This window comes from Geotrypetes seraphini, chromosome 2, assembly GCF_902459505.1.
Source record: "Geotrypetes seraphini chromosome 2, aGeoSer1.1, whole genome shotgun sequence".
NCBI lineage: Eukaryota > Metazoa > Chordata > Amphibia > Gymnophiona > Dermophiidae > Geotrypetes > Geotrypetes seraphini.
In genome coordinates, this window is record NC_047085.1 from 507678737 (window position 1) to 507704611 (window position 25875).

Consider the following 25875-nt stretch of genomic DNA (forward strand, 5'->3'; position numbering starts at 1 on the left):
GGAGGGTTTTAGTTCACTTACAGGAGAGGAAGAGCTTCTGAAAGGATAAAGATCGAGGACATCACAAATGAAAGGGCGGAGCTTCTTACTGAGGGAACAGGCTACATTTATTAGACCCCGCCCTTCAGCTGGAATGGGCGGGGCTCGTACAGAACTGACCCTACTCCTAATCATTTCTATAGCATACGTTATATGCAGCCAAGGCATTCTCTGTCCCTGGTGGGCTCACAATCTAAGCTGAGACTCTGAACACTGGGACTGACAAGCAAATCCCACAACTGCACCTTAGAAGGGAGGGAGGGAGGGGCCAGGGCTGGGGATAGCTGAAGAGATCGCATTCATTGACAGGGAATAACCAGCAGGGGTCAGTCTCCCTCCTGAAGAGCAGAAAGCCCTGCACTTATTCTGCCCTTCCAGCCTTGGCTCTTTCCCTCCCTCCTTAAACTCCTCCTCTTTCCGCCCCAGGATTATTTTGACCATTGAACGACAGAAAGAGCTAAAACTCCTCCTCCACCTCCCACTCTCACAGTAGTGGGCGGAGCCTTCTACTTTCCGCCCCAGCAATTTTCTGACCAATCATCACTGAAAGGGGGGAAGCCAAGAAGAAAATACCATGCCCCAGTAGACCGAACGCTCAGTGTGAAGCTCCGCCTTCTCTTTGTGATGTCATCAGCCTATCCCCAACCGGAAACGAGTGTTATCTTCTCTTCATTTGCGGATCAAGCTGAAACTTCCGGCTCCAAAGTTCACGTCTTGTCCTTTTGTTTCTTCTGCCAGTACTGCAAAAGACAAACCCCCGGCCAGAGAAAGAGCCCCCCATTCATTTCTAATCCTGCAAACTGCAGAAGCAAAGAGGAAGAATGCCTGTAGGAGCTTCAGCCCGGGTAGGAGAGTTTCTCAACTTTTTCTGACCTGGGATACTGCAGGGTCGGGACCATGAGCAGAGCTGGGGCTGAGGGACAAGCAGGCAGCCTATTCGCACATGCGCGGTGCGGTCGACTCAAAATGTCACCCATATTTATTTATTTAGATTTTTATCCCGTCCTCCCAACAGCTCAGAACGGTTTACAAATGAACATACACAGTGCGGAGTAACTAGACATTTAAGTAGTACAACAGGTTTGGTGATTGGATTTATAGTTTTTGGAGAGAATTAAATACAGGGAGATTAAGCAGAGAGAGAGAAGGGGGAAATACAGTAGTTTAATTTAAGGAAAGTTATAAGCGTATAGGTGCAATTTGTTAGTGGATAGAATAAGAGAGGGTCATACTGGAATTTCGGGAAGGAGATAGGAGAGTGGAGGGTGGGGCCTAAGGGGGGGAGAGACAGAGGAGATTTTTAATTGAAGAGGAGGGTCTTTACCGATTTACGGAATGTTAATAATGAGTTCTGTTGTCTAAGTTGGGGGGGAAGTTGGTTCCAGAGGTGTGGAATGAAGTGGCTGTAGGATCGTTTGTGGGCAGTTTCTGTGAGCAAGGATCTTCCGGGGGGGACGCATAGGCGTGTCTCTGACTTTGAGCGGAGGGTGCGAGTGGGGTTGTAGATGGGAAGTTTGGATTTTATGTAGGAGGGGGTGGTGGAGTAGATTCTCTTGTGGGCAATTGTTAGGGCTTTTGTTGTCTCCTCCCCTTTTGTTGTCTCCTCCCCTTTCGCACAAGCTCTCCCTCTCCTGAATATCACATTAGTCAACTCCTAGAACCTTTCCCTCCAAAAATACTCAGACTCCTAAATAAGCATTTACCTCACTATCCAACAAACATCTTACGTCACTGTTAGGTAATTTCTCGTCTGCAACCCGCATATACTGATATTCTCCACTACATCCTGTTATCACTTGATTCTCTTAAATATAATTCTCATAATTGAATGTAATTCCTATAATTGAATGTAATTCTTATAATTGAATCCTCTACCACACCATGTAAAGTACATGAATCACGGTTATGCAATTTCCCTAGATAATCTATTAAGTAATATCTCTAGATAATCTGTTATGTAATTTCTCTGAATAATCTTTGTTTTGCAATTCTCTTGGTAATGTCCAGATCTCTTATAATTTGTAATCCGCCTAGAACCGCAAGGCACAGGCGGAATAGAAATCACTAATGTAATGTAATATGTGAGAATAGCTGCCTGCTGTCCCTGGATAACACCTGTTACGGTAAGTAACTGTGCTTTTGGGACCCTCCCGAGGGGAAGAAGAGAGATCAGGATTCTCACAAAGGGAGATTTGGGGTGTAACTGGTTTCTACTGCTATAGTCCTTCTCTTGCTGCAAATTATATACACAGAAAAATCTCTTACTCTGTCCTAATGAGAGCTCTGCTGAAATCTAACCCTACTCTGGGACTGTGTATTACATGACTATGAAATATGTACACCCAGAAACATCTTCCTCTGTCTCGGCTGAGCCCCAGCACGGCCAGGTCTGAAATATAACCTTGTTCTGGGACTCTGTGTTATGTCATTGTAAATTATGTACACAGGGCATATTTTCCTCCACCCTAATGAGCATCAACACTTGGAAGCCTCTTCCTGGAAGTGCTGCAAAAGATGCTGAGTTGCAATGAGAAAATAATTGTGTTCTCTCTGTTCTGTGTGTATTTTTCATTTTGGTGAATAAAAAGTTTATACAAAAAAAAAAAAAAAAGATGCTGAGTATGTTTCTGATTTTATATTTCAGATGCAGGTGACATTTGAGGAGGTCTCTTTCTCTTTCTCCCAGGAGGAGTGGGAGTATTTAGATGATGAGCAAAAGGAGCTCTACAGGGAGGTGATGAAGGAGAATTATCAGACCATAATCTCTCTGGGTAAGAGAGAAATTTACATGTTTATTAGCAATAGTGGGCTATCATTATAAAGACAGTTTTGATTATGTTTGCCTCGTGTGATGAACACAAATTAGACCATGAGGGTCTTGTTATCCCGCACATAGAGGGCTATAACTGGGTAGCGCCACTCCAGACAGTTGTAGCCTATTGCACAGAAGATGAGAAAAAGTTCTCTGTCAAATTATAGCAGGAAATGTTAGTAGAAGCTGCTTTAGTGCATGGGTGCTCAATACGTCGATCACGATCGATCGGTAGATCGGGAAGGCAATGTGAGTCGATTGCGGAGCCCATCCCGGGCTCCGTGAAAGACACGTGTTGCCATCCCGATCAGCCTTCCTCTCCCTGACGTCCCCCACTGCCGCCCCAAGCTCTCCCTGCAGAAGCCTCGCGCTGACCAGCCTTCTGCTCCCCGACATCAATTCTGACGTCGGAGAGGAATTTCTGGACCAGCCAATCGCTGCCTGGCTGGTGCGAACTTCCTCTCCGACATCAGAATTGACGTCGGGAAGTGGAACGTTGGTCAGCGCTAAGCTTCTGCAGAGAGAGCTTGGGGCAGCAGTGGCTTGGGGGGCCTGTTCCCCGATGGTGGTGGTGGCGGCAAACCTAGTGGCTTGGGGGGAGGGCAAGGAGAAAGAAAGAAAGGAGGGGCAGGGAGAAAGAAAAAAAAAAATGTTGGGAGAGAATGAGGTCTGGAGGAGAGGAAGTATACAGGAGGCTGAAAGAAGGGAAGAAATATTGGATGCACAGTCAGAAGAAGAAAGTGCAACCAGAGACTGATGAAATTACCAGACAACAAAGATAGGAAAAATGATTTTATTTTCAATTTAGTTATCAAAATGTGACCGTTTTGAGAATTTATATCTGCTGCCTATATTTTGCACTATGGCTCCCTTTTACTAAACCGCAATAGCGGTTTTTAGCGCAGGGAGCCTCTGAGCGTTGAGAGCTGCACGGAGCATTCAGCACAGCTCCCTGCGCTAAAAACTGCTATCACGGTTTAGTAAAAAGGGAGGGGTTATATTTGTCTTTTTTTTATGGTTGTTACCGAGGTGACATTGCATAGAGTCATCTGCCTTAACCTCTTTGAAAAAACTTGGAATATAAATGATAATTAAAATTTTCTCTGCCTTTCAGTGTGCTTGGTGGGTTTTTTAAAAATTATATTACATTACATTAGAGATTTCTATTCCGCCATTACCTTGCGGTTCAAGGCGGGTTACAAAAGAGATAAAAAGATTGTAGTTTTTATTTATTTTCTGAAGTTATGGCTGTTTCAGGAATTTCTTGAAGAGTATAGTTTTTATTTCTTTTCTGAACGTCTTGTAGTCTGGCGTCATTATCAGTAGACTGGAGATTTATTGTTGGTAGATCATTTTGACGACTTGGTCATTTTAAAAGTAGCTCGCAAGCCCAAAAGGCCCCTGCTCTAGGGATCTTAAAGTTACACCAATATCGCTATAGAAATGGTATCGGAGTGGAGCTGGAAGATGTTGGAAGGGCTGTGGTGGTAATGGGAATTTTTATCATTTGTGGGGAACATGTACTAAAGCCTGGCTGCAAATACTGATCTTCAGTAGTTAAACAACGAAAGAAGTTCTGGAGCTGGACCCTCAATTTGCCTGTTGGGTGGGAAGTGAGGCACAGCCCGAGAAGACCAACTAAATATCGCAGATTATTATCTTGTGGCAGCTAGAAACGAGCTGGAGAAACACTGGAGAGGGACAAGGTCCCTGTTCAGGCGGGAATGTTGAGGAAACTGGAGGAGATCTCAAGGATAACTAGAATTGCAGCTGTGAGGCAACAGTCTTTGTATAAAGATCTAAATTTAATCTAATCTTTAATTTAGGGACAGCACTATGTCTGTATAGGTTTAAGGCAATTTTTAATGTAAAGAGCCCATGTAGAACATGGGAAGCTTATAGTGGTCAGTTAAAATCTGCTAAACAATACAAGAATGGTCATGTAATAATAAGGCAGTGGTGTCAAACTCAAACTCTTTCCAGGGCCACATTTTGGATTTGTAGGTACTTGGAGGGCCTCGGAAAAAATAGTGTCTTATTAAAGAAGTGACAATTTTGCATGAGGTAAAAAACTCTTTATAGTTTATAAATCTTTCCTTTTGGCTAAGTTTTAATCATAATATGAATTTATAGCTAAAAAGACATACGATTAAGAAACTGTTTTATTTGACTTTTGTGATTATGATAAACATACCGAGGGCCTCAAAATAGTACCTGGCGGGCTGCATGTGGCCCCCGGGCTGCAGGTTTGAGACCAATGTAATAAGGAGCCTTGCTCTTTTTGGTCGGTAATATCAATTACGTACTGTGTAGAGTTATACAAGATATAGAGTACACTCAGAGTTATTCAATACAATACCATTCTTGCTGTAATGCCAGTTATTCAATATAGTCAGTTGTACAGTATGAGGAGGTTGCGTGGATGATCCTGCTGGTTTATGGTGTAGAAATGTTGGGGATTGTATGAAGAGTGGAAACAGGAGAAGGGAAAAGGAAAGTTAAAATTTATGTTGCAGTGTGGTTCCTTCATAAGAACATAAGAATTGCCGCTGCTGGGTCAGACCAGTGGTCCATCGTGCCCAGCAGTCCGCTCACATGGCGGCTCCTAGGTCAAAGACCAGTGCTCTAAATGAGCCCAGCCTCACCTGCGTACTTTCCAGTTGAGCAGGAATTCGTCCAATTTTGTCTTGAATCCCTGGAGGGTTTTTTTCCCCTACGACAGACTCCAGAAGAGCGTTCCAGTTATCCCAGGACAAGCAGGCAGATATTCTCTACATGTGGGTGACGTCATCCACGGAGCCCCGTAGCGGACAGCCTTTGCAAGCAAACTTGCTTGTAGATCTTCAAAGTTTGCGAGAGCTGCATCGCGCATGCGCGAGTGCCCTCCCGCCCGAGTTGGGGCGCGCGTCTCCTCAGCGTGGCCTCAGTTCTTAGTTTTCCGCGGAGCCAGAAGCCCTGTTTCTCAGCTCTACGCGCGACCTAAGTGCCTTCTTGCACCATGGCTTTCCTTTTGTTTGTTGTTTTATTAGTCGCTGTGCGGCGTGTCTTTGTTCCCCCCCAAAAAGGAGTTGTTTTTATTTCTTCCTATAGCCTTGGCCCGGGGGCCCTGGGCTTAGGCCTTGCCGGCAGCCCTCATTCGGCTGAGGCTGCTCTTGTCCTCTATGTCCTGGCAGATTACTGGGTTTAAAAAATGTACCCAGTGTGGTAGGGTGATCTCCATTACCGACCCCCATCACTGGTGCATTCAGTGCCTGGGGCCCGATCACCGCCAGGAGTCCTGCCCCCGTTGTGCCACTCTTCAACTGCAGGCTCTTCGCAGGCAGCGTGCCAAGATTCGGGGCTCTTTGGCGCCATGGACCAGCCTGCGGATAAGTCTTCATCCTTGGCCTCGACCACCTCGACCCAGTCACCCTCGACCTCGAAGGCCTCGTCCGCCGTGCCTCTTAAGGACCCGTCCTCGGGTAAGTCTCCTCTTCTTCCTTCAGGTACACTCCCTAAGAAGCCTCCAGCTGAGTCTCTGGCAGTCCAGGCTACGAGTGCAGTCATGCCAGCCTCTATACGACCTCTATCGAAGCGTGCCTCCACTCATAGGAAATACTCTTCCTCGAGGTCGCCCTCATTGGAGCGCACTGCTGCACCTGTCCGACCAGAGCAACTGGTCTCGGTGCCCATGTTCGGAGACATGCTGAAAGCCATCCTGACCACTCAAATTACGTTGGTCTTTGTTCAGCTTGCCTCTGCCTCGACCCAGCTTCCTGTGAGCCAGCCTGAGCAGTCTGTCAAGGCACCTCGAGACCTGCTCCGCCAGTCTCGTCAGTTGTCCTCCAGTGACTCTTCCCCTCCTCCTTCTAGGGCCAATTCTCCCTCTGCTAAGCCTCAATCGAGGCACCATGCAAAATTCGCCTCGTCCTCGAGGCAACTGCCTTCTAAGAAACCCAAGGTGTCCCCTCCACAGAGGGGATGGTCTCCTGCCCTTCAGTTATTGAGGGCCGTCAAGTCCCCTTTTCCTCCGGGGCCTCAGTCTCGACCTCGACCGCCTTCCTCACCTCCTGTTTCTCCGGGGCGAGGCAAGTCGAGGTTGGGGTCACCTCCCTTGAGGCACTTTGTGAAAGATCTCTCTCCCCCTGTCTCTCCGAGGCGTGTCCTGTGGAACTCCATTCCTCAGACTCCGGGGTCTTTCCCTTTAAGGCTACTGAAGCGTAGGTACTTTTCGACCCCGCCACTGTAGCTCAGTAGAGCCTCTTCGGTGTCTCTTCTGCTGGATTCTTCCCAATATTCTAGAGAAGCTTCTCCTTCCTACTCGGCTGTCCCGAGGTCTCGATCCACTTCACCTCGTGAGGGGGCTTCGGCTTCCAAGACATTTTCCTTTACTAGGTTTGTATTTGATATGGGTAAGGTTCTTCAGCTGGATGTCCAGTCTGAATCCAGGTATACCCCGGAGTATTTGGCCAAGATGGACTTTCCTCATCCATCAAAGGAGTCCTTGCATCTTCCCCTGAATCTCATCTTGAAGCAGACTTTCATCAGGAACCTGGAGACCCCTTATGCCATTCCCGCCATCCCCTCTAAAATGGAATCCTGTTACCGGATGGTTCCTTGTAAGGGGTTTGAAAAGGCGCAGTTGTCCCACCAATCCTTGGTTGTGGAATCTTCTTTAAAGAAATCTAACATAGAAACATAGAAAAATGACGGCAGAAAAGGGCCAAAGCCCATCAAGTCTGCCCACTCCAGTGACCCTTCCCCCATGAGTTTGCTCACCAACCTCCTGCCTTTACCTCATTAGAGATCCCACATGAATATCCCATTTATTTTTGAAATCTGCCACGCTGTTGGCCTCAATCACCTGCCGTGGGAGTTCATTCCAATGATCGACCACCCTCTCAGTGAAGAAATACTTTCTGGAGTCCCCATGAAATTTCCCTCCCCTGATTTTCAGCGGATGCCCTCTGGTGGACGAAGGTCCCATAAGACGAAAGATATCCTCTTCCACCTCGATACGACCCGTGATATATTTAAATGTCTCAATCATGTCTCCTCTCTCTCTTCGTTCTTCAAGTGAGTACAGCTGCAATTTATTCAGCCTTACTTCATACGGAAGATCCTTGAGCCCCGAGACCATCCTGGTGGCCATCCGCTGAACTGACTCAACTCTCAGCACATCTTTCTGGTAATGTGGTCTCCAGAATTGAACACAATATTCCAAATGAGGTCTCACCATGGACCTGTACAGTGGCATTATGACCTCTGGCATCCTGCTGATAAAACCTCTACGGATACAACCCATCATTTGCCTTGCCTTGGAGGAAGCCTTTTCCACTTGATTGGCAGTTTTCATGTCATCACTAATGATTACTCCTAAATCCCGTTCTTCCGTGGTCCTAACTAAGGTCTCACCATTTAATGTGTAAGTCCTGCACAGATTTCTTTTACCCAGGTGCATCACTTTGCATTTTTTAGCATTGAAGTTGAGCTGCCAAGTCGATGACCATTGTTCTAATAGTAGTAGGTCCTGCGTCATACTGTCAGGCATAGTGCTTTTACCTACTATGTTGCACAGTTTGGCGTCATCGGCGAACAATGATATTTTTCCTCTGAGCCCTTGGGTCATATCACTTATGAATATGTTGAATAGGATTGGACCTAAGACCGAGCCTTGTGGCACTCCACTGGTCACATCTGATGTTTTGGATGGGGTACCATTTACCATCACCCTCTGAATTCTACCGCTCAGCCAATCCTTAACCCATGCAGCTAGTGTTTCCCCTAATCCCAGCGATTTCAACTTGTTCAATAACCTGCGGTGTGGGACGCTATCAAAAGCTTTGCTGAAGTCCAAATACACTACGTCCAGGGACTCCCCGGCATCCAGTTGTCTTGTTACCCAGTCGAAGAAGCTAATCAGATTTGATTGGCAGGACCTGCCCTTGGTAAATCCATGTTGATGGGGATCACGTAGATTTTCTTCATCCAGTATTGTATCAAGTTTCTGTTTGATCAGTGTTTCCATGAGCTTGCATACTATGGATGTGAGACTTACCGGTCTGTAATTTGCCGTCTCTGTCCTGCAGCCCTTTTTGTGGAGTGGAATAACGTTAGCTGTTTTCCAGTCCAAGGGGACTCTTCCCGTGCTTAGGGAGAGATTGAAGAGCACAGACAATGGTTCCGCCAGGACTTCACTCAACTCTCTGAGCACCCTGGAGTGTAGGTTGTCTGGTCCCATGGCTTTGTTCACTTTGAGTCTTGAAAGTTCGCAGTAGACGCTACTGGGCGTAAACTTGAAGTCTTGAAACGGGTCTTTCTGGCTTTCCCTTGTCTGTAAAAGTGGACCGGATCCCGGTGCCTCACAGGTGAAAACCGAGCAGAAGTATTCATTTAGTAGCTCGGCCTTAGTGGAATCCGATTCTGCATAATTCCCGTCCGATTTCCTGAGTCGTTCTATCCCATCTTTGTTTGTTTTCCTGTCACTAATATACCTAAAGAAGGATTTATCCCCTTTCTTAATGTTCCGCGCTAGATTCTCCTCTATTCGGAGCTTGGCCTCTCTGACTGCCTTCTTGACAGCTTTAGACCTGTCCTGATAGTCTTCTTTTGCCTCCTGCTTTCCTAAATGTTTGTAACCTGTCCAAGGTCTACGCTGCTGTCCCCCCAGGTAGGGAGGGACGTACCATGGATAAATTTGGCCGTCGCCTGTACCAAAACTCCATGATGGCCAATAGGTTTCTCAAATATAATTTCAATTTCACGTCCTACTTCAAGCATTGCCTTAAAACCATGCCATCCTTCCATGAGGACTTAGCTACCCATCGCCCATCAGCATTTCGTCAGCTTCAGGAAACTTTCTCACAGATTCGTCTTTTCATGCTCCAAGCCACATATGATGCCTTTGAGTTATCCTCTAGGGTTACGGCTTTTGCGGTGGCTATGTGCTGCTTGGCTTGGCTGCACATCGTGGACATGGATCCCAACCTGCAGGATCATCTAACCAATCTCCCTTGTTTGGGTAATGAGCTGTTTGATGATTCCATCGAGACAGCCACCAAACGTCTCTCTGAGCACAAGCAGTCCTTTGCCTCTCTGATGCAGCCTAAGACCAAGGCCCCTTCTGCTAAGCCATATAAGCTACCCCCACGGTGCTATCCGCAGAAGTCTACCCCGGCTTTTTCCCATCCAACACAGCAGCAGCGTACGCAGAAACCCCAGACGCCTGCTGCGCCGAAGTCGGCGCCATCTTTTTGACAATCCAGGTCTGAGCATGCTGCCTCCCTGTGTCCATCAGCCTTCTCTCCTGCCCATAGGAGGTTGTCTCCATCACTTTTATCATCAGTGGGAGCTGATAACCTCTGGGTGCTCACCACCAGACCTCCCTCCAAGAGAGTTTCTTTCCAACATGTTGCAACTTCCCCTTCTTCAGGAGGCTCAGGCTCTTCTTCGCCTCCGAGCAGTCGAGGAGGTTCCCTTGCACCAACAGAACATGGGGGTTTTTCCCCGTTATTTCCTGGTCCTCAAGAAGACCGGGGACTTGCGACCCATTCTGGATCTCAAAGCTCTCAACAAATTTCTTGTCAAAGTTTTGGATGTTCTCTCTTCCTACGTTGTATCCCATGATGGACCAAGGGGATTGGTTCTGCTCACTGGATCTCAAAGAGGCTCATTTGAAATACCTCACTTGTAAGGTGGTCTTCCTTATTGCCCTCACGTCTGCTCTACGAGTTAGTGGGCTACAGGCTTTGGTTGTGGAACCACCTTTCACCGTCTTCCATCATGACAAGGTGGTCCTCCATACACATCCTAAATTCTTGCCTAAAGTGGTTTCGGACTTTCACCTCAACCAATCCATTGTCCTTCCTGTGTTTTTTCCGAAGCTTCATTCTCATCCTGGAGAAGTGGCGCTTCATACTCTGGACTGTAAGTGTACGTTGGCTTTCTACTTGCAATGCACTCGGACTCAGCGGACTGCTCCTCAACTTTCCATCTCTTTCGATCTGAATAGATTGGGGCATCCTGTTTCTAAGTGAACCATTTCCAACTGGATGGCTGCTTGCATCTCTTTCTGCTATGCTCAGGCTGGTCTCCCTCTGCAGGGTCGAGTCACGGGGCATAAAGTTAAAGCGATGGCGGCTTCTGTAGCTTTCCTCAGATCAACTCCTATTGAGGAAATCTGCAAGGCTGCCACTTGATTCTCAGTTCATACATTCACCTCTCATTATTGTCTGGATACTTTTTCCAAACGGGTCGGCCATTTTGGCCAGTCAGTTTTGCAAAATTTGTTCTCCTAAGTTGCCAACTCTCCCACCATCCCATTCTGGTTAGCTTGGAGGTCATCCACATGTAGAGAATATGCTGCCTGCTTGTCCTGGAATAAAGCACAATTACTTACCGTAACAAGTGTTATCCAGAGACAGCAGGCAGATATTCTCACAACCCACCCACCTCCCCTGGTTAGCTTCTTAGCTAGCTATTTGAACTGAGGCCACGCTGAGGAGTCGCGTGCCCTGACTTGGGCGGGAGGGCACTCGCAAACTTTGAAGATCTTCAAGCAAGCTTGCTTGCGAAGACTGTCTGCTATGGGGCTCAGTGGATGATGTTACCCACATGTAGAGAATATCTGCCTGCTGTCCCTGGATAGCACCTGTTATGGTAAGTAACTGTGCTTTTTCTACCACTCTCTGGGTGAAGAACTTCTTTATGTTTGTACGGAATCTATCCCCTTTCAACTTTAGAGAGTGTCCTCTCATTCTCCCTTCCTAGGAGAGGGTGAACAACCTGTCTTTATCTACTAAGTCTATCCCCTTCATTATCTTGAATGTTTCGATCATATCCCCTCTCAATCTCCTTTTTTAGAGGGAGAAGAGGCCCAGTTTCTCTAATCTCTCGCTGTAAGGCAACTTCTCCAGCCCCTTAACCATTTTAGTCGCTCTTCTCTGGACCCTTTCAAGGGTACCGTGTCTTTCTTCATGTACAGCGACCAGTGCTGGATGCAGTTCTCCAGATGAGGGCACACCATGGCTCGGTACAGCGGCATGATAACCTCCGATCTGTTCATGATCCCATTCTTTATCATTAATAGCATTCTGTTCACCCTTTTTGCCGCCGCCGCACATTGCGTGGACGGCTTCATTGACTTGTCGATCAGAACTCCCAAGTCTCTTTCCTAGGAGGTGTCTCCAAGTACTGCCCCAGACATCCTGTATTCATGCATGAGATTTTTGTTACCGACATGTATCATTTTACACTTATCCATGTTGAACCTCATCTGCCATGTCGATGCCCATTTCTCGAGCCTGATTATGTCACATTGCAGATCTTCGCAATCCCCCTGTGTCTTCACTACTCTGAATAACTTCGTATCATCCGCAAATTGCTCTTCCAGTCTGAGTACTGTCCATTTACCCATACTCTGTTTCCTATGCTCCAGCCAGTTTTTAATCCACATGAGTATTTCACCCTCGGTTCCATGGCTTGCAATTTTCCAAAGTAGTCATTCATGTTTAACTTTGTCAAACACCTTCTGAAAATCGAGATATACAATGTCGACCGGGTCGCCCTTGTCTATCTGCCTGTTTACTCCCTCGAAGGAGTGCAGCAAGATCATCAAACAAGATCTGCCTTTGCTGAAACCGTGCTGGCTGGTCCTCATCAGCCCATGTCCGTCAAGGTGATCAATGATGCGGTCCTTTATCAGCGCCTCTACCATCTTTCCCAGTACCGAGGTCAGACTCACCGGTCTGTAGTTTCCTGGGTCTCCCCTCGAACCTTTTTTGAAGATCGGCGTAACATTCGCCACCCTCCAGTCCTCTGGAATCTTTCCCGATTTGATCGACAGGTTGGCTACTAGTTGAAGTAGTTCAGCTATAGTTCCTTTCAGTTCCTTGATGACCCTCGGATAGATGCCATCCGGTCCCGGGGATTTATCACTCTTAAGCCTATCTATCTGCCTGCATACCTCTTCTAGACTGACCGTCAACCCTGTCAGTTTCCCGTCTTCGTTTCCAGGATATAGCCTGATGGCTTCTGGTATGGTGTGTATATCCTCTTCAGTAAATACAGACACAAAAAATGTGTTCAGTTTGTCGGCGATTGCTTTGTCCTTTAGCACTTCCTTCATTCCATGGTTATCCAATGGTCCCACCGCTTCCTTCGCGGGTCATTTCCCCTTAATATATCGAAAGAACGGCTTGAAGAGACGGAGTGACGTCACCTCGCTGAATGGCAGCGTGAGGCAGAAGCTCCGTCGGGCTTTTGCAAGACATCGCGAGTGGCGCTTCCACAGCGTTGTTTCTTCGACACTATTTTCGGCTGCCGGGGTTCCTCTGCTGATGGCGACCCGAAAACGCCTGGACAAATTTAAATTTTTCGGCGATCCGCCGGAAAAATCGGGCCCGGAGGTGGTGAGTGGCATGGGAGAGAAAAAAAAGATGGCGGCCGGGCCGACGACTCAGTCCGAGTCGGAAGATGAAGGCATCTCTGACCAGCGGGGGGAGGCTGGAGAGGCACCGAAAAAGTCTATGGCTGCCTGGTTTACAGAGCTCAAGGCTGAAATAATTGGAGTGAGGGGAGATGTGCGGGCGGCGATTGCAGAGCTCCGTACGGAGGTCAGTGAGCTGGGAGCTCGGGTTTCAGCTTCTGAAGACAACGTGGCTGCTTTAACTACCACTGTATCCACTACCTCTGATGTTACGGGTCGCCTATCGACTGAACTCCGGGAACTGCAGGCACAGGTTGAAGACTTGGAGAACCGCTCTCGGAGATGCAACCTGCGTTTCAAAGGCATCCCTGAAACGGAAGCTTTTCGGGACAGTAAAGAGGTGGTGAGAGCCTTTTGTGCACATCTACTGAGGGCGGATGGAGCTGAAGTTCCTGAGTCTATCGTTCTGGTGCGGGCCCACCGCAGCTTGGGGGCTCCCAGGGCCCAGGGCACACGAGATATAATAGCCTGCTTTGGAGAGTTTACACTGAAGGAACGTATTTTATTAGCAGGCCGCAGACAAGCAGCTCTCCGATGGAAAGATCTGGCAGTGGGGGTTTTCCAAGATTTGGCGTGGTCTACTTTGCAGAAGCGCAGAGCGTTTAAAGATGTCACACAAGCGCTGCGCACTGGGGGCCATAAATATCGGTGGCTATTCCCCTTTGGCATATGGATGACCATTAATGGCACATCTCGCCGAGTTACCACAGTGTCGGAAGCTTGGGCGGAGATGAGAGCTCTGGGCTGCGGGACTCCGATGGAAGGGGACAGACCTCCGGCAGTAGCATCCACTTCTGCGCAAAGCGAGCCTTGGAGTACAGCATTGCGTTCTGGCAAGAAATCTGCGAAATCCCAGACCTGAACATGTTTGGACGATGATAAAACCATTTTGTTCCGCCTCGTTGCGGGGCTTTGCCTGGGCCGGTTGAGTGCAGGCCCTTGGAATTGGCTGGGAGAATTAGAGACATTGGTTTGACACTGCTCTCTTTGAATGGGGTTTGGTGGTTTCTTATTATGTACTGTTCTCATGGTGTACGTGTGAAGTTGTATGGTTTTCTGGGTGTTGGGGTCTGGGATCCGGGGGGTTCGGTGTTGGCAAGTATGGGGTGTGAGGGGTTGGGGGAGTGCTTGGATGATGAGTGCAGGATGGAGAGGGGGGAGTGGAATATAGTGTCAGTGGGGGAATTCATTTGTTGGAAGTTTCATTGACTTTATAGATGAGTGATGTTTGCCTTTGGGGGAGGATCGCACTTTCTACACGCTGGCGAATCCTGAGGCACGGGATTCAGATCAGCGGAGGGGTGGGGGGAGGGGGGTGGGTTCTGGGGGGGTTAGGGGGGGAAGAGGGACAGGGAAGGAGGGTGATAAGCTTTTCATTTTAGGTTCGTGGAATGTTAATGGACTTAATAGTCCGGGTAAGCGCAGTATTGTATTAAAAGAGTTGACACGTTTGCGATGGGATGTTTGTCTACTTCAAGAAACACATTTAAGGCCTCGAGATGTAGCAGTCCTACAATCTCCATATTTTGATCAAATCTGGACACACCAGGGGGCGGCGCCGGGGAAGAGGGTGGGAGGGGTAGCCATCTTGGTTAGAAAGGAACTGGGTCTAGTGGTTCAACAAGTCTTTCGGGATGGGGCAGGGAGATGCTTGGCTCTAATGGCTACCTTACAAGGCCGTCCCATCACTATTATAAATCTGTATGGTCCCAACACGGGTCAAGCAACATATTTTGGGTCCCTTAGAACTGAATTGGTGGGTTTTGTGAAAGGCTCTGTTTATCTGGGTGGAGATTTTAATGTTACCCCAGATGTTCATCTGGATCACTCTGTGGGAGGGACTCGGTCTCCGACTAGGGCTGCTAGAAAAGCTCTTCTATCTTTGTTTTCTTCTTTGGGCTTGGTAGACAGTTGGAGGTTGTCTCATCCTGCGCAGCGCTCTTACACTCACTACTCTCATGCACATAGATCGTATGCACGCATTGATGGGGTTTGGGTTCATCGTAACTCTTGGGGCGGGATACGACAGGCCGAGATTGGAACTATCCAAATTTCTGACCACGCGCCAGTGTGGGTAGCTTGCGCGGGTTATTGGGAGGGGGTGGGACGTCGTTTTTGGCGACTTAATGAATCTTTATTAAAAGATCCGGCTGTAGTTCGAGAGGTGGGTACGACAGTGGCTCAGTACCTTCAACATAATGATAACGATACGGTCACTGATGCGATTCTGTGGGATGCACTGAAGGTGGTAGTACGGGGCGTTTTTATTAAATGGGGTGCTCGCCGAAAGCGTTTGCGGGCGCAGCGTTCTTTAGCGCTTCATGAACAGCTGGAGCGATTGACGAAGTTGCATCAGAGACATCAGGACCCCTTGGTGTATGACCATCTTGTTAAGGTTCGTGCGGAACTCTCCTTACTGCAGATGGAGGAATACGAGTTCTTGCGGCAGCGCCTACGCCACACTGTTTATGAGTATAATAACACACCTGGATCTCGCTTAGCTCGACTTATTAAGCTGAAGCAGGCGAAATCGAATATTACAAAGATTAGGGATACTGCGGGCACTGTGCATTGTACTGATTCGGCTATTAGTGCTGTGTTCCATGATTTTTACTCAGAATTGTATCAGCCATCGGGGGGGCATGATTCCGCGGCCATTGAGGGGTACCTTTCTGAGTTGCGGCTACCGCAGCTTTCGGACACTGAGAGGGATGTGCTTAATGAGCCTATTGGATTAGGGGAAGTTCTGGGAGTCATTGCTAATTTGAAGTTGGGCAAATCACCTGGGCTAGATGGGTATACTAATCAATTTTATAAACTTTTTAGTGAAATCTTGGCTCCATTATTGGTCCGCGTAGCGAATGGGGTACGGGGAGGTTCCCCCTTGCCCAAGTCCATGGGGGAGGCAGGGATTTCGGTCTTGCTCAAGCCGGGCAGAGATCCTATTGGGTGCGGGTCGTATAGACCGATTTCGTTATTAAATACTGATGCAAAAATTCTAGCGAAAGTTTTGGCTCTTCGTCTGGGAAAGGTACTACCCTCTCTGGTACATTTGGATCAATCTGGTTTTGTTCAAAAGAGGCAGGTCTGTGACAATATTAGACGAACGTTGCATCTTTTGTGGGCTGCGCAGCGGACTTCTGCAAAAGTTGCCTTTTTGGCGATTGATGCGGAAAAGGCTTTCGATCAAGTGGCGTGGGAATTTTTATGGCAGGTGATGCATCGGATGGGGCTGGGCTCTTTCTTTTTGGCTTGGGTGCAAGCCTTTTATAGGGATCCTAAGGCTACTGTGCGTTGTAATGGGATTTATAGCGAATTTTTTTCCATTGGGAGAGGCACTCGACAGGGCTGTCCTTTATCTCCCTTGTTGTTTGCTCTCTCTATGGAACCATTAGCCATTCGTATACGGGAGCATGGGGATTTACTGGGGGTGAAGGTGGGAGATCTTGAACATCGACTAGCACTGTTTGCCGACGATGTGTTATTGTATGTTCGGGACCCGGAGGTTTCCTTGCCGATTCTTGTTGCCCTTTTTATGGAATATGGGAGGGTTTCGGGATTTACGGTGAATATGGATAAATCTGAACTGCTGAGTGTTACATTGGGGGAAGAAGACCAACGTCGTTTGGCTGTTCGGTTTCCTTTCCGCTGGGCGCCTGGGGTTATTCGTTATTTGGGGATTCGGTTACCTGCGGACTTATCCCAATTGTTTACTGTTAACTATGCGCGGCTTATTCAACAGATTAGGACTGATATTCAACGCTGGAATGGATTTTGGTTGTCATGGTGGGGTCGCATAGCAGTTCTTAAAATGAATGTTTTGCCCCGCTTGCTTTTTCTTTTCCAAACATTGCCGATTTCGGTCCCTACTCTAGTTTTGAAACAGTTGCATACTCTGTTTTTTCGCTTTATTTGGCAGGGGAGGCCTTCTCGTATCTCTAGGGCAGCGCTGTGGGCGGACAGGGCTAGTGGGGGGCGGGCGGTACCGAATTAATTTTGGTATTTTCGAGCAGCTCAATTGCATCTATTATTGGATTGGGAGATTGCAGAGTATAAGTTGGCGGTCCGACTGGAACAACATTTTGTGGGGCCCCCCCGTTTGAAATATTTACTTTGGTCATCCTCCATTGATACTGGGAGGTTCGTGGTTCCGGGGAACCCATTTTTGGCACATCTTTTGAAAGTGTGGTGCGATACCCGTCGCCGTTGGGGTGGGGGGGTGGTTCCGTCGATTTTGGGGGCGGTGCGGGAGGAGCCTCTGTTCCCTGTTGGAAGGGAGAGTTTTACATTTGTGCGGTGGGCACATTTAGGGTTGCATACTTTTCGGGATGTGCTTCAAAAAGGGGTCCTGATGTCTTTTGAAACCTTCCGGCTTAGTGCTGCCTTGCCCAAAGGAGACTTTCTAGCCTATTCTCAAATACGTCATTTTTTTCATTCTCGGAAGTGGGATCGGGGATCTTTTCAGTCTAATGATCCCTTTGCTCACATGTGGTTCACTCTTAAGAGCCTTCCTAAGCCTATCTCTGTTCTTTACCAATATATTCGAGGCTCCTATTCCTTTCCATCTCTTTATCAGCGAGCTTGGGAGTTGGATTTAAGCTGTACATTTTCTGTTCAGGAGTGGGCTCTGATCACCACTGAGGTTGGCAAGGCCACCTCGTGTGCTCTCATTAAGGAAAACGCTTACAAAGTGGTGATGAGGTGGTACTATACACCGGAACGTCTTCACCGTATGTATCCAGGTGTTTCAGCCTTGTGTTGGAGATGTGGGATGGACTTGGGGACATTTTTGCATATCTGGTGGGCCTGTCCCGTCATACAGCCTTTCTGGCGGCAGGTGGTGGGGTGTTTATCACAATTGTTACAAATATTATTGCCTTTTTCTCCGCAGGGGTGCTTGCTAGGCCTTTACAATGTATGTTTATATTCATGGCAAACTAAGATCCGACGTTGGGGCCTGGCGGCGGCTAAATGTTTGATAGCTGCTCGTTGGAAACAGGGGCAGGCGCCCACCCAATTGGAATGGACTGTTAAACTCCAGTTTATTTGTAATATGGAACTGTCTATTGCAAAGCGTCACGGTTATTATTATACTTATACCCGGACTTGGACACGAATCCTTGATAAAATTACATCTTTGTCTTGAGCTTCTTTCTGGGGGGGGGGGGTTGAGGACTGAGGGGGCTCTCCTGAAGAACCAACTGGGGGCCCTCTTTGTTGGAGGTGAAGCTTGGGGGTGGGGGGGAGGGATTTGTGGAGTTATGGTTGTTGCTGGGTATCAGGGGCTTGACTGTATAGGTGGGGGTACTTCTGTGATTTGTACATTTATTGTGGTGCTCTCTGTTTGATGGCTGTATGTTATGTTGTCCATGATATTCATGGTATGTTTGTATATTCTCAAAACTTTTCAATAAACATTTATTGATAAAAAAAAAAAAGAACGGCTTGAAGTTTTTCGCCTCCTTGGCTAATTTTTCCTCGTAGTCTCTTTTGGCCCCTTTTACCGCCTTATGGCACCTGCGTTGATGTTTTTTGTGCTTTTTCATCCGTTTTTGACCTTTTCCATTCCTTAAACGAAGTTTTCTTGTCTCTGATCGCTTCCTTAACCTCTACAGCAGGGGTATCAAAGTCCCTCCTTGAGGGCCGCAATCCAGTCGGGTTTTCAGGATTTCCCCAATGAATATGCATGAGATCTATGTGCATGCACTGTTTTCAGTGCATATTCATTGAGGAAATCCTGAAAACCCGACTGGATTGCGGCCCTCAAGGAGAGACTTTGAGATCCCTGCTCTACAGTGAGCCACGTCGGTTCTTTGTTCTTTTTCCTCTTGGATCCCTTGTTGATACGCGGTATATATATAGATTTTGTGCCTCGGTGACTGTCCTTAAAAAGGGACCAAGCTTGCTGTAGCGTTTTTACATGGAGTATTAAACAGAAGGCTGGCGGAGAGGGGGATGGGGAGAAATAGGAGGTCAAGAGCTCTTTCAGGACGAGTCATAAGCTGGACAGTAGAAGAAACAACAGGCTGAATTCCCAGTGACTAGAATTGGGAGTAGGCTGTAGAGAGCCACAATCTGTCATGTTGGAGTATTGCAACAGAAGTTAGGGGGGTGTGGGGGAGGATTAGTTGGGGGGGGGGTTGAATTGTATTAGTAACTTTGGGGCCCTTTTACTAAAGGGGAAAGGGATTGTGACTTGTATACCACCTTTTTGTAGTTTTTACAACCACACTCAAAGCCGTTTATATACAAGTACTTCAAGCATTTTCCCTATCTGTCCTGCTGGGCCAGTGGAGGATTAAGTGACTTGCCCAGGGTCATAGGGAGCAGCGTGGGGTTTGAACCCACACCCACAGGGTCCTGAGGCTGTAGCTCTAACCTCCACGCCACATTCTCTTTCTAAAGTTTAGCATCCACTAAGTGCTACGTGGCCCAAAGGTATAAAACTGGACACTCAACATTTAGAGTGCGCTAATTTCATTAGTGTATGCTAAGCTTCAGTAAAAGGCCCTTTTGGTTGTATTTGTGAACTGATAGTAGCAGTTTTCCAGGTCTGGCCGCGTCTGGGTAGGTAGAACTGACGTTTCAGCCATCATACTGTGGCTTTCTTCAGGGCATGTTCTGAGGTCTACAGTGTGTCTCTCTATGTAATGGGTTCACAGACCTGATTGAGAACAGGGCAGCCATGGAAGCCTAAGAGAACATATTTATGAACTGTTTGCATACTGTTCTTGATATACAAATGTGAAGAGAAATTAAAATTGAAATTAAAAAAAAAATTACTCCCAAGAAAATCCCAAAATATATCCAATATCCTGAACAGAAATCGGCCACCTCTATGGGAATTTAAGGAAAAACGTTGCTCCTACGGCGAATAGGTGAGAGCTAAGCTGCCAGAGGATTTCCAGAAGAGGATTGTAAGAAAGCAGAGAGACCTTAGTATCAGGCGTTCCAAAACATCCTGACCTTCCCCCTCAGCATCCCTTAGAATCTTCCTCCCGGACAACTAATAAAGTTTGGAGATTGCAGTGAGCTCCGTATCTGAAAACCCTTTCAAGATTTCATGAAAATATTTCTTGTTCAGCTCCATAGGTGAAAGCAGCCTCGTCTTGGGAAAATTAAGAATCCGCAGGTCTTGGATCTTAATTGATTTTCCACAATTGCCACTTGTTGTGTTACCAGACTTTTACTTGAGCTCCACCAAGTCCTTGTTGCAGTTGCACCTCTGAGTCTAATAACAGAAGGCTCAGCTTTAGACACTGACATCAGCTTCATTTCGGACTCTTTGGAGAACACAGATACCTTGTCTAGTAATAATCTCTGAAGCATCCGCAGGTTACAGAGGCAGACGGGAGCCCAAGACGAAGAAAGTAGATATTGGTATTTTTCACACCAGCAGATTATTCACGTCTCAGATTCCCTAGCAACAGCAGCAGATGAATCCAGAGACCAATGGGATAGCTCACATCTACCAGCAGGCGGAGATAGAGAAACTGATTAACAAGTGGTCCTATTGGCTGGCACTCCTCCTGTTTATCCAGTATTCTCTATCTCCCAGCAGGAAAAGATCGCTATTCAACTAGCTCCTGAATTCTGGCTGTGACTGGAACTTTATTTTCTCCTGTTGAGGTTTCTCTTCAGTGAGACTGCCATTCTGTTTCTCTTGTTGAGATTTCTCTTCAGTGAGACTGCCATTCTGTTTCTCCTGTTGAGGTTTCTCTTCAGTGAGATAGGGGTGTCCGGCTGAACGGTGCCGGCTTTAGGGGTTACACCTGGGCCCCCCCAGGTCCCTGCCTCACCCTCCCTCCAGTGATAGAGGGTCTGACTGGGTCTCAATTTTTTTCTTCTTTCCCTTCTCTGTAAAAAAAAAAAAAAAAAAGAAACCACAGTTGTTACATTCTGCCATGCTTTTGCTGCAAACTGGCTTCAACAGGCCCTAACAAAAAGCTTGTGAGTATGTCTAGCTTTTACAGTTGTTTGAACTTCAGGTTCTGTTTGGGAGTCTTAGTACTGCGGGTTCGGTCATCGTACATTTAAGGTACGGATATTTTATTGGGGCTTTCCGGGCACAGTATTTGTAGAATCTCTGGATTGGCGGCGCCATCCTTACTATGCGGATTTGATGAGTCTTTCGACAGCCGGACTAAGAAGTTTCCTGGTATCTCCGGCTTTGCTCGCCTAGGGTCCAATCAACATGGATATTTGTACTACTTTAGTATTACGACCTAGTTTTTTGAAAAATCTTGGCTGACGTGTAAGGGTTATGTGAAGCAGGTTTTCTTCTTTTATCCAGGTGCTACGGACGTCTTCTCTTGTGGCTTCTGCTTCCTTTTGGAGGTTTTTCCTTTCTTGGGTGCTTCTTAACGTTTGAACCACTCCAGAGTTCCTTTTTGGCACAAGTGTATTGCCGAGGGCTTAGCGTTCAATTCCCTTCAGCTTCTAGTGCCATTCTTGGCTTGTTACAAGGGCTAGGTATATTGCTCTTCGCTTACTTCTCAGCTTCATGTAGTTCAGTTCCTAAACAGAGTGCGGTATATTCATGCGCCTCTTAGAAAGCCCGGTTTGGAGTACAATCTTCCCGTACTTCTTCTCAGTTTACCGAAGGCTTCATTTCATCCTTGTCTTTTGGGACTCTAAAGGGCTGTGCCGTTGAACATGGAGTTTCTTGTGGCCATGGCTTCAGCTCCGCAGTTTTCTATGTTGCAGGCCTTGTTTAACGGGGATTCCTATTTCTGATTTCCGAAATATGGGGTATCAGTTCGGATGGTACCACTATTTCTTTCGAGGGGGGTGTCATCCTTTCTTTTATGTCATGCTCGCTTTTCCTTCCTTCTTCCTGGGAGGAGAAATTGGGAGCAGTGCTTTTATTCACTGCATTTTTTGATACGTACTTAGCGTTCTCCGCGAGCTCGGTTTCTAACGACTTTTAGTTGTTTATATCTCCTTTTTGTATTCTTCAAGGGACGCCTCAAACGTATGGCGGCGTCCGAAGCCTCCATCGCTCAATGGGTCCAGGAGGACATTCTTTATGCTTGCTTGCTGGCAGGGAAGCGGTTGGCGAAAGAACTTCATGACCATTCCGCCGGAGCGATGGCTACTTCTTGGGCTCGGCCCAGAGGTTTTTTCCTTGGAGGAGATTTGTCTCGCGGCTAATTGGTCTTCCGAGAGTGCTTTCTCTCCGCATTTCTGCTTGGATGTGGGGGCGCATGCAGTAGGGGCGTTTTGTGCTTCGGTTGTTGCGGAGGCGGCGTTTGCTTCCCACCCAGATTGAGGATTGCTTTGCTACATCCCATTGGTCTCTGGATTCATCTGCTGCTGTTGCTAGGGAAGGAAAAATTATGTTCTTACCTGTTAATTTTCTTTCCCTTAGACGCAGCAGATGAATCCAGAGCCCCACCCTTTCTGGATATTGTCTCTCGGTTTTTTCTTTTGCAACTTTCGCAGTTTGTTGTTATGGCAGGTTGTTTTCTGTATTATTGCATTCTGAGATTTGTTATGGGAAAGAAGTTTTTTACATGCTATGCCTATTGATGGTTACGGATGCTTGGGCAAGGAGCTATACTGGATAAACAGGAGGAGTGCCAGCCAATAGGACCACCTGTTAATCAGTTTCTCTATCTCCGCCTGCTGGTAGATGTGAGCTATCCCATTGGTCTCTGGATTCATCTGCTGCGTCTAAGGGAAAGAAAATTAACAGGTAAGAACATAATTTTTCCTGGGGGGTCACGTGATGGCAGGTTCCTGAGCGGACGTCCGTGCACAGAGCTCCGCTCCGACTTCCCTGTTTCTCCCCCCTAATAGCGATCCATGCCGGGTGAGAATTTATTTTTTTGATCGCCAGTGTAGGCGCTAGTGCAGAGGCGTACTGTTGCGGTCCGGGGAGGCGCTGAATTCATTTTTGGCCGCAGGGCATGCCGCCGAAAGTTTCTCGTCCGGTGAAGCAGTGTGGAAGCCCAGCGTGCAAGATGGCCGGCACGCAAACCGACGTCCCAACGGATCGATCTGACGATGTGCTGCAGGTGTCCATGAGGCATTTATCACAGTTGCTAGATGACAAACTAGCTAAACTGCATGCCTCTATGGATGAACTAAAGGACACCTTAGCGGGACAAGCTGTTCAGCTGAAACACGTGGAGCAGAGGGTGTCAGCCCAGGAGGATCATGCTGGGGTAGCAGACGGGAGGCTTGACCTGTTGGAAACTCAAGTTGGTCAGCTCATGGAGAAAGTTGAAGATCAGGAAAATAGGGCCCGACGGAAGAACCTTCGGATCATCGGAATTCCAGAGTCTGTTAAGGACCCTGAGCTCCCCCAGATTGTGGAGAAGTGGCTGCCGAAGGAGTTGGGCCTCCCGGAGCACGCGGGCCCAGTGGTGGTGGAACGTGTCCACCGGGTGGGACAGCGACGAGAGCATGAGGGCGCCAGTAGACCGAGAGCCGTGCTGGCCCGCTTTCATAATTATGCTATCAAAGCCCGTCTGCTTGAGCTATTTAAGAAGTCCCGGCGTCTGGAGTATGAGGGTGCCAAGATTTTGATCTTCCAGGATTTCTCTATTAAGGTGGCTGAACAGCGCAGAACCTTCACACCTTATTGCTCGCAGCTGGTCGCAAGGGGAATCAAATTTGCCTTCCTATACCCAGCTAAGGTGCGCCTGACCCATGAAAATCGCACCTTTACTGTGTCCCAGGCGGAGGAACTCAAGCGCTTTATCGAGAGCCTTCCCGCCCAGTAGGCCTCTTATGAAAACCTGACTGCTCTTTACCTTCTGGGCGATCTGGACCTGAAGGAGCTGTGTCATTCCCCTTTTCATCTTTATGTCTCCATCTCGAGGGGAGAAGCCCCTCGGGGTCCTTGCTGATGTCTCCGGTATCATCGTGTGAGACTACTTATGCGAGACCTTGTCTTTTGATCCTAATGTTTTGGATGGAGGGGACCTCTCGGGGAGTACCTGCAATGAGGACCTTTACGGCAGGGCTGCCGGGAACTTCCAGGGGGCCGAATCAGACTCTTTTTTGGACTTATTTTTGTTCTGAGGGGGGCTATGTTGTTGTCCTCCCAGGTCGCCAGTTCTACAGTTCTACGTTTCTAGTTATATGCCCCTGCACATATCTTTGTTCTCATGCAGGTTATGGACAATTCTGGTATTTGTTCTATGGTCACGGGGGTAGATGGGGGGGAGCTTTGGGGAGGGGAGTGTGGGTATCTGTGTTTGCTTACTGTTGGGGTTGGTGCTATGGGAGTGTGGATGAGAGTGTGGTTGTGGGTTGGGGGGGTGTTACGGAAGGGGGGACTGGATAAGGGAGATATCTGTGGGAGGTGGGGGGTTTATCTGAAGGAACAGGAAGTTTTGTTGGGGGAGGGGTGGGAGGGTGGGCTGCATCCTGGGAGCATCCTGGGGTCTCTGATCAGTACTGTTATGATACTTCAGTGGGTGGCGTGCTGGTTTGGCTGGGAGGCCGGTGCTGCTGCCCCACAGACTTGTTGTCTCTGGGGGGACTTACTTCTTACCAACTGCTATTGTGAGTTCTGTTAAGATTGCCAGCTTCAACATTAATGGCTTGCACTCCCCAGTGAAGCGTAGCAAATTACTTCAATATTGCAAGAAATTAAAAGTAGATGTTTTAATGCTTCAGGAGACTCACCTCAGCGTGACAGAACATGTTAAACTGAAGAGGGATTGGGTAGGGGAAGTAGCTTTTGCTTCATATAACTCCAGACAGCGAGGTGTTGCTCTCCTCTTTCATAAAAAGCATCCTTGTACTATGCACAAGGTAATACAGGACCCTGAGGGGCGGTATGTGATCTGGGCAGGAGTTTTCTTGGGGAAGAAATATGTGTTTTGTTCTCTTTATGCACCTAATGTATACTCTCATAGATTTTTTTCTGTATTAGTAGCGGCTTTGACGCCTTTTTCTGAATACCAATTGGTACTAGGTGGGGACTTTAACATCACTGCAGACCCACTTGTTGATTGCAAGCCGCCTAAGCCTCGTTTGAAAGGAGGCGATCACAAGGGGGTGAACTTTGTGATGCACCAACTGGGTCTGCTCGATATCTGGCGCACACTGCATCCTACTGAATCTGACTTCACTTTTCACTCTCAAGTGCATGATGTTCATAGTCGCTTGGACTACCTGCTGGTGGCTCCTTCTCTGCTGGCGGGTATTCCACGAGTGGTGATTGAAGACGGTGTTTTGTCGGATCACCACTTGGTTTGGCTGGAGCTCATTGATAGGCTGGGGTCCCAGGGGTCGACTACTGGTTGGCGTATGAATTCCACGATATACGAAGATGATGAGTTTAAGGATTTCCTGGAACAACAATGGGATTTCTTTGTGAACGAAAACCCTGCTTCTGATGTATCAGAGGTGGTGTTTTGGGAGGCGAGCAAGGCGGTCTTGCATGGTAAAATTATTGAGTATACTACCCGCAAGCGCAGAGCCCAAAATAAGACACTGTTAGACTTGACACAGCGTCTGGCCGCGCTGCGTGAGAGTTTACATGCTCCGGGTGTCACGACAGCTCGATCTCAATATTTTGATCTACGTAGGCAAATTAATT

At 47.7% G+C, this 25875-nt stretch overlaps 1 protein-coding gene across 1 annotated transcript in view; it reads left to right on the plus strand.

The window, feature by feature from the left end:
• Positions 1–617: 617 nt before the first annotated feature.
• The window catches only part of LOC117354972 (zinc finger protein 383-like), a 104261-nt gene continuing 79003 nt past the window's right edge, over positions 618–25875 (plus strand). The window contains exons 1-2 of the mRNA XM_033932929.1: positions 618–884; positions 2684–2810. Coding sequence (XP_033788820.1) covers positions 861–884; positions 2684–2810 — 151 coding nt within the window. The 5' untranslated portion in view covers positions 618–860. The remainder of the gene's footprint in view (positions 885–2683; positions 2811–25875) is intronic.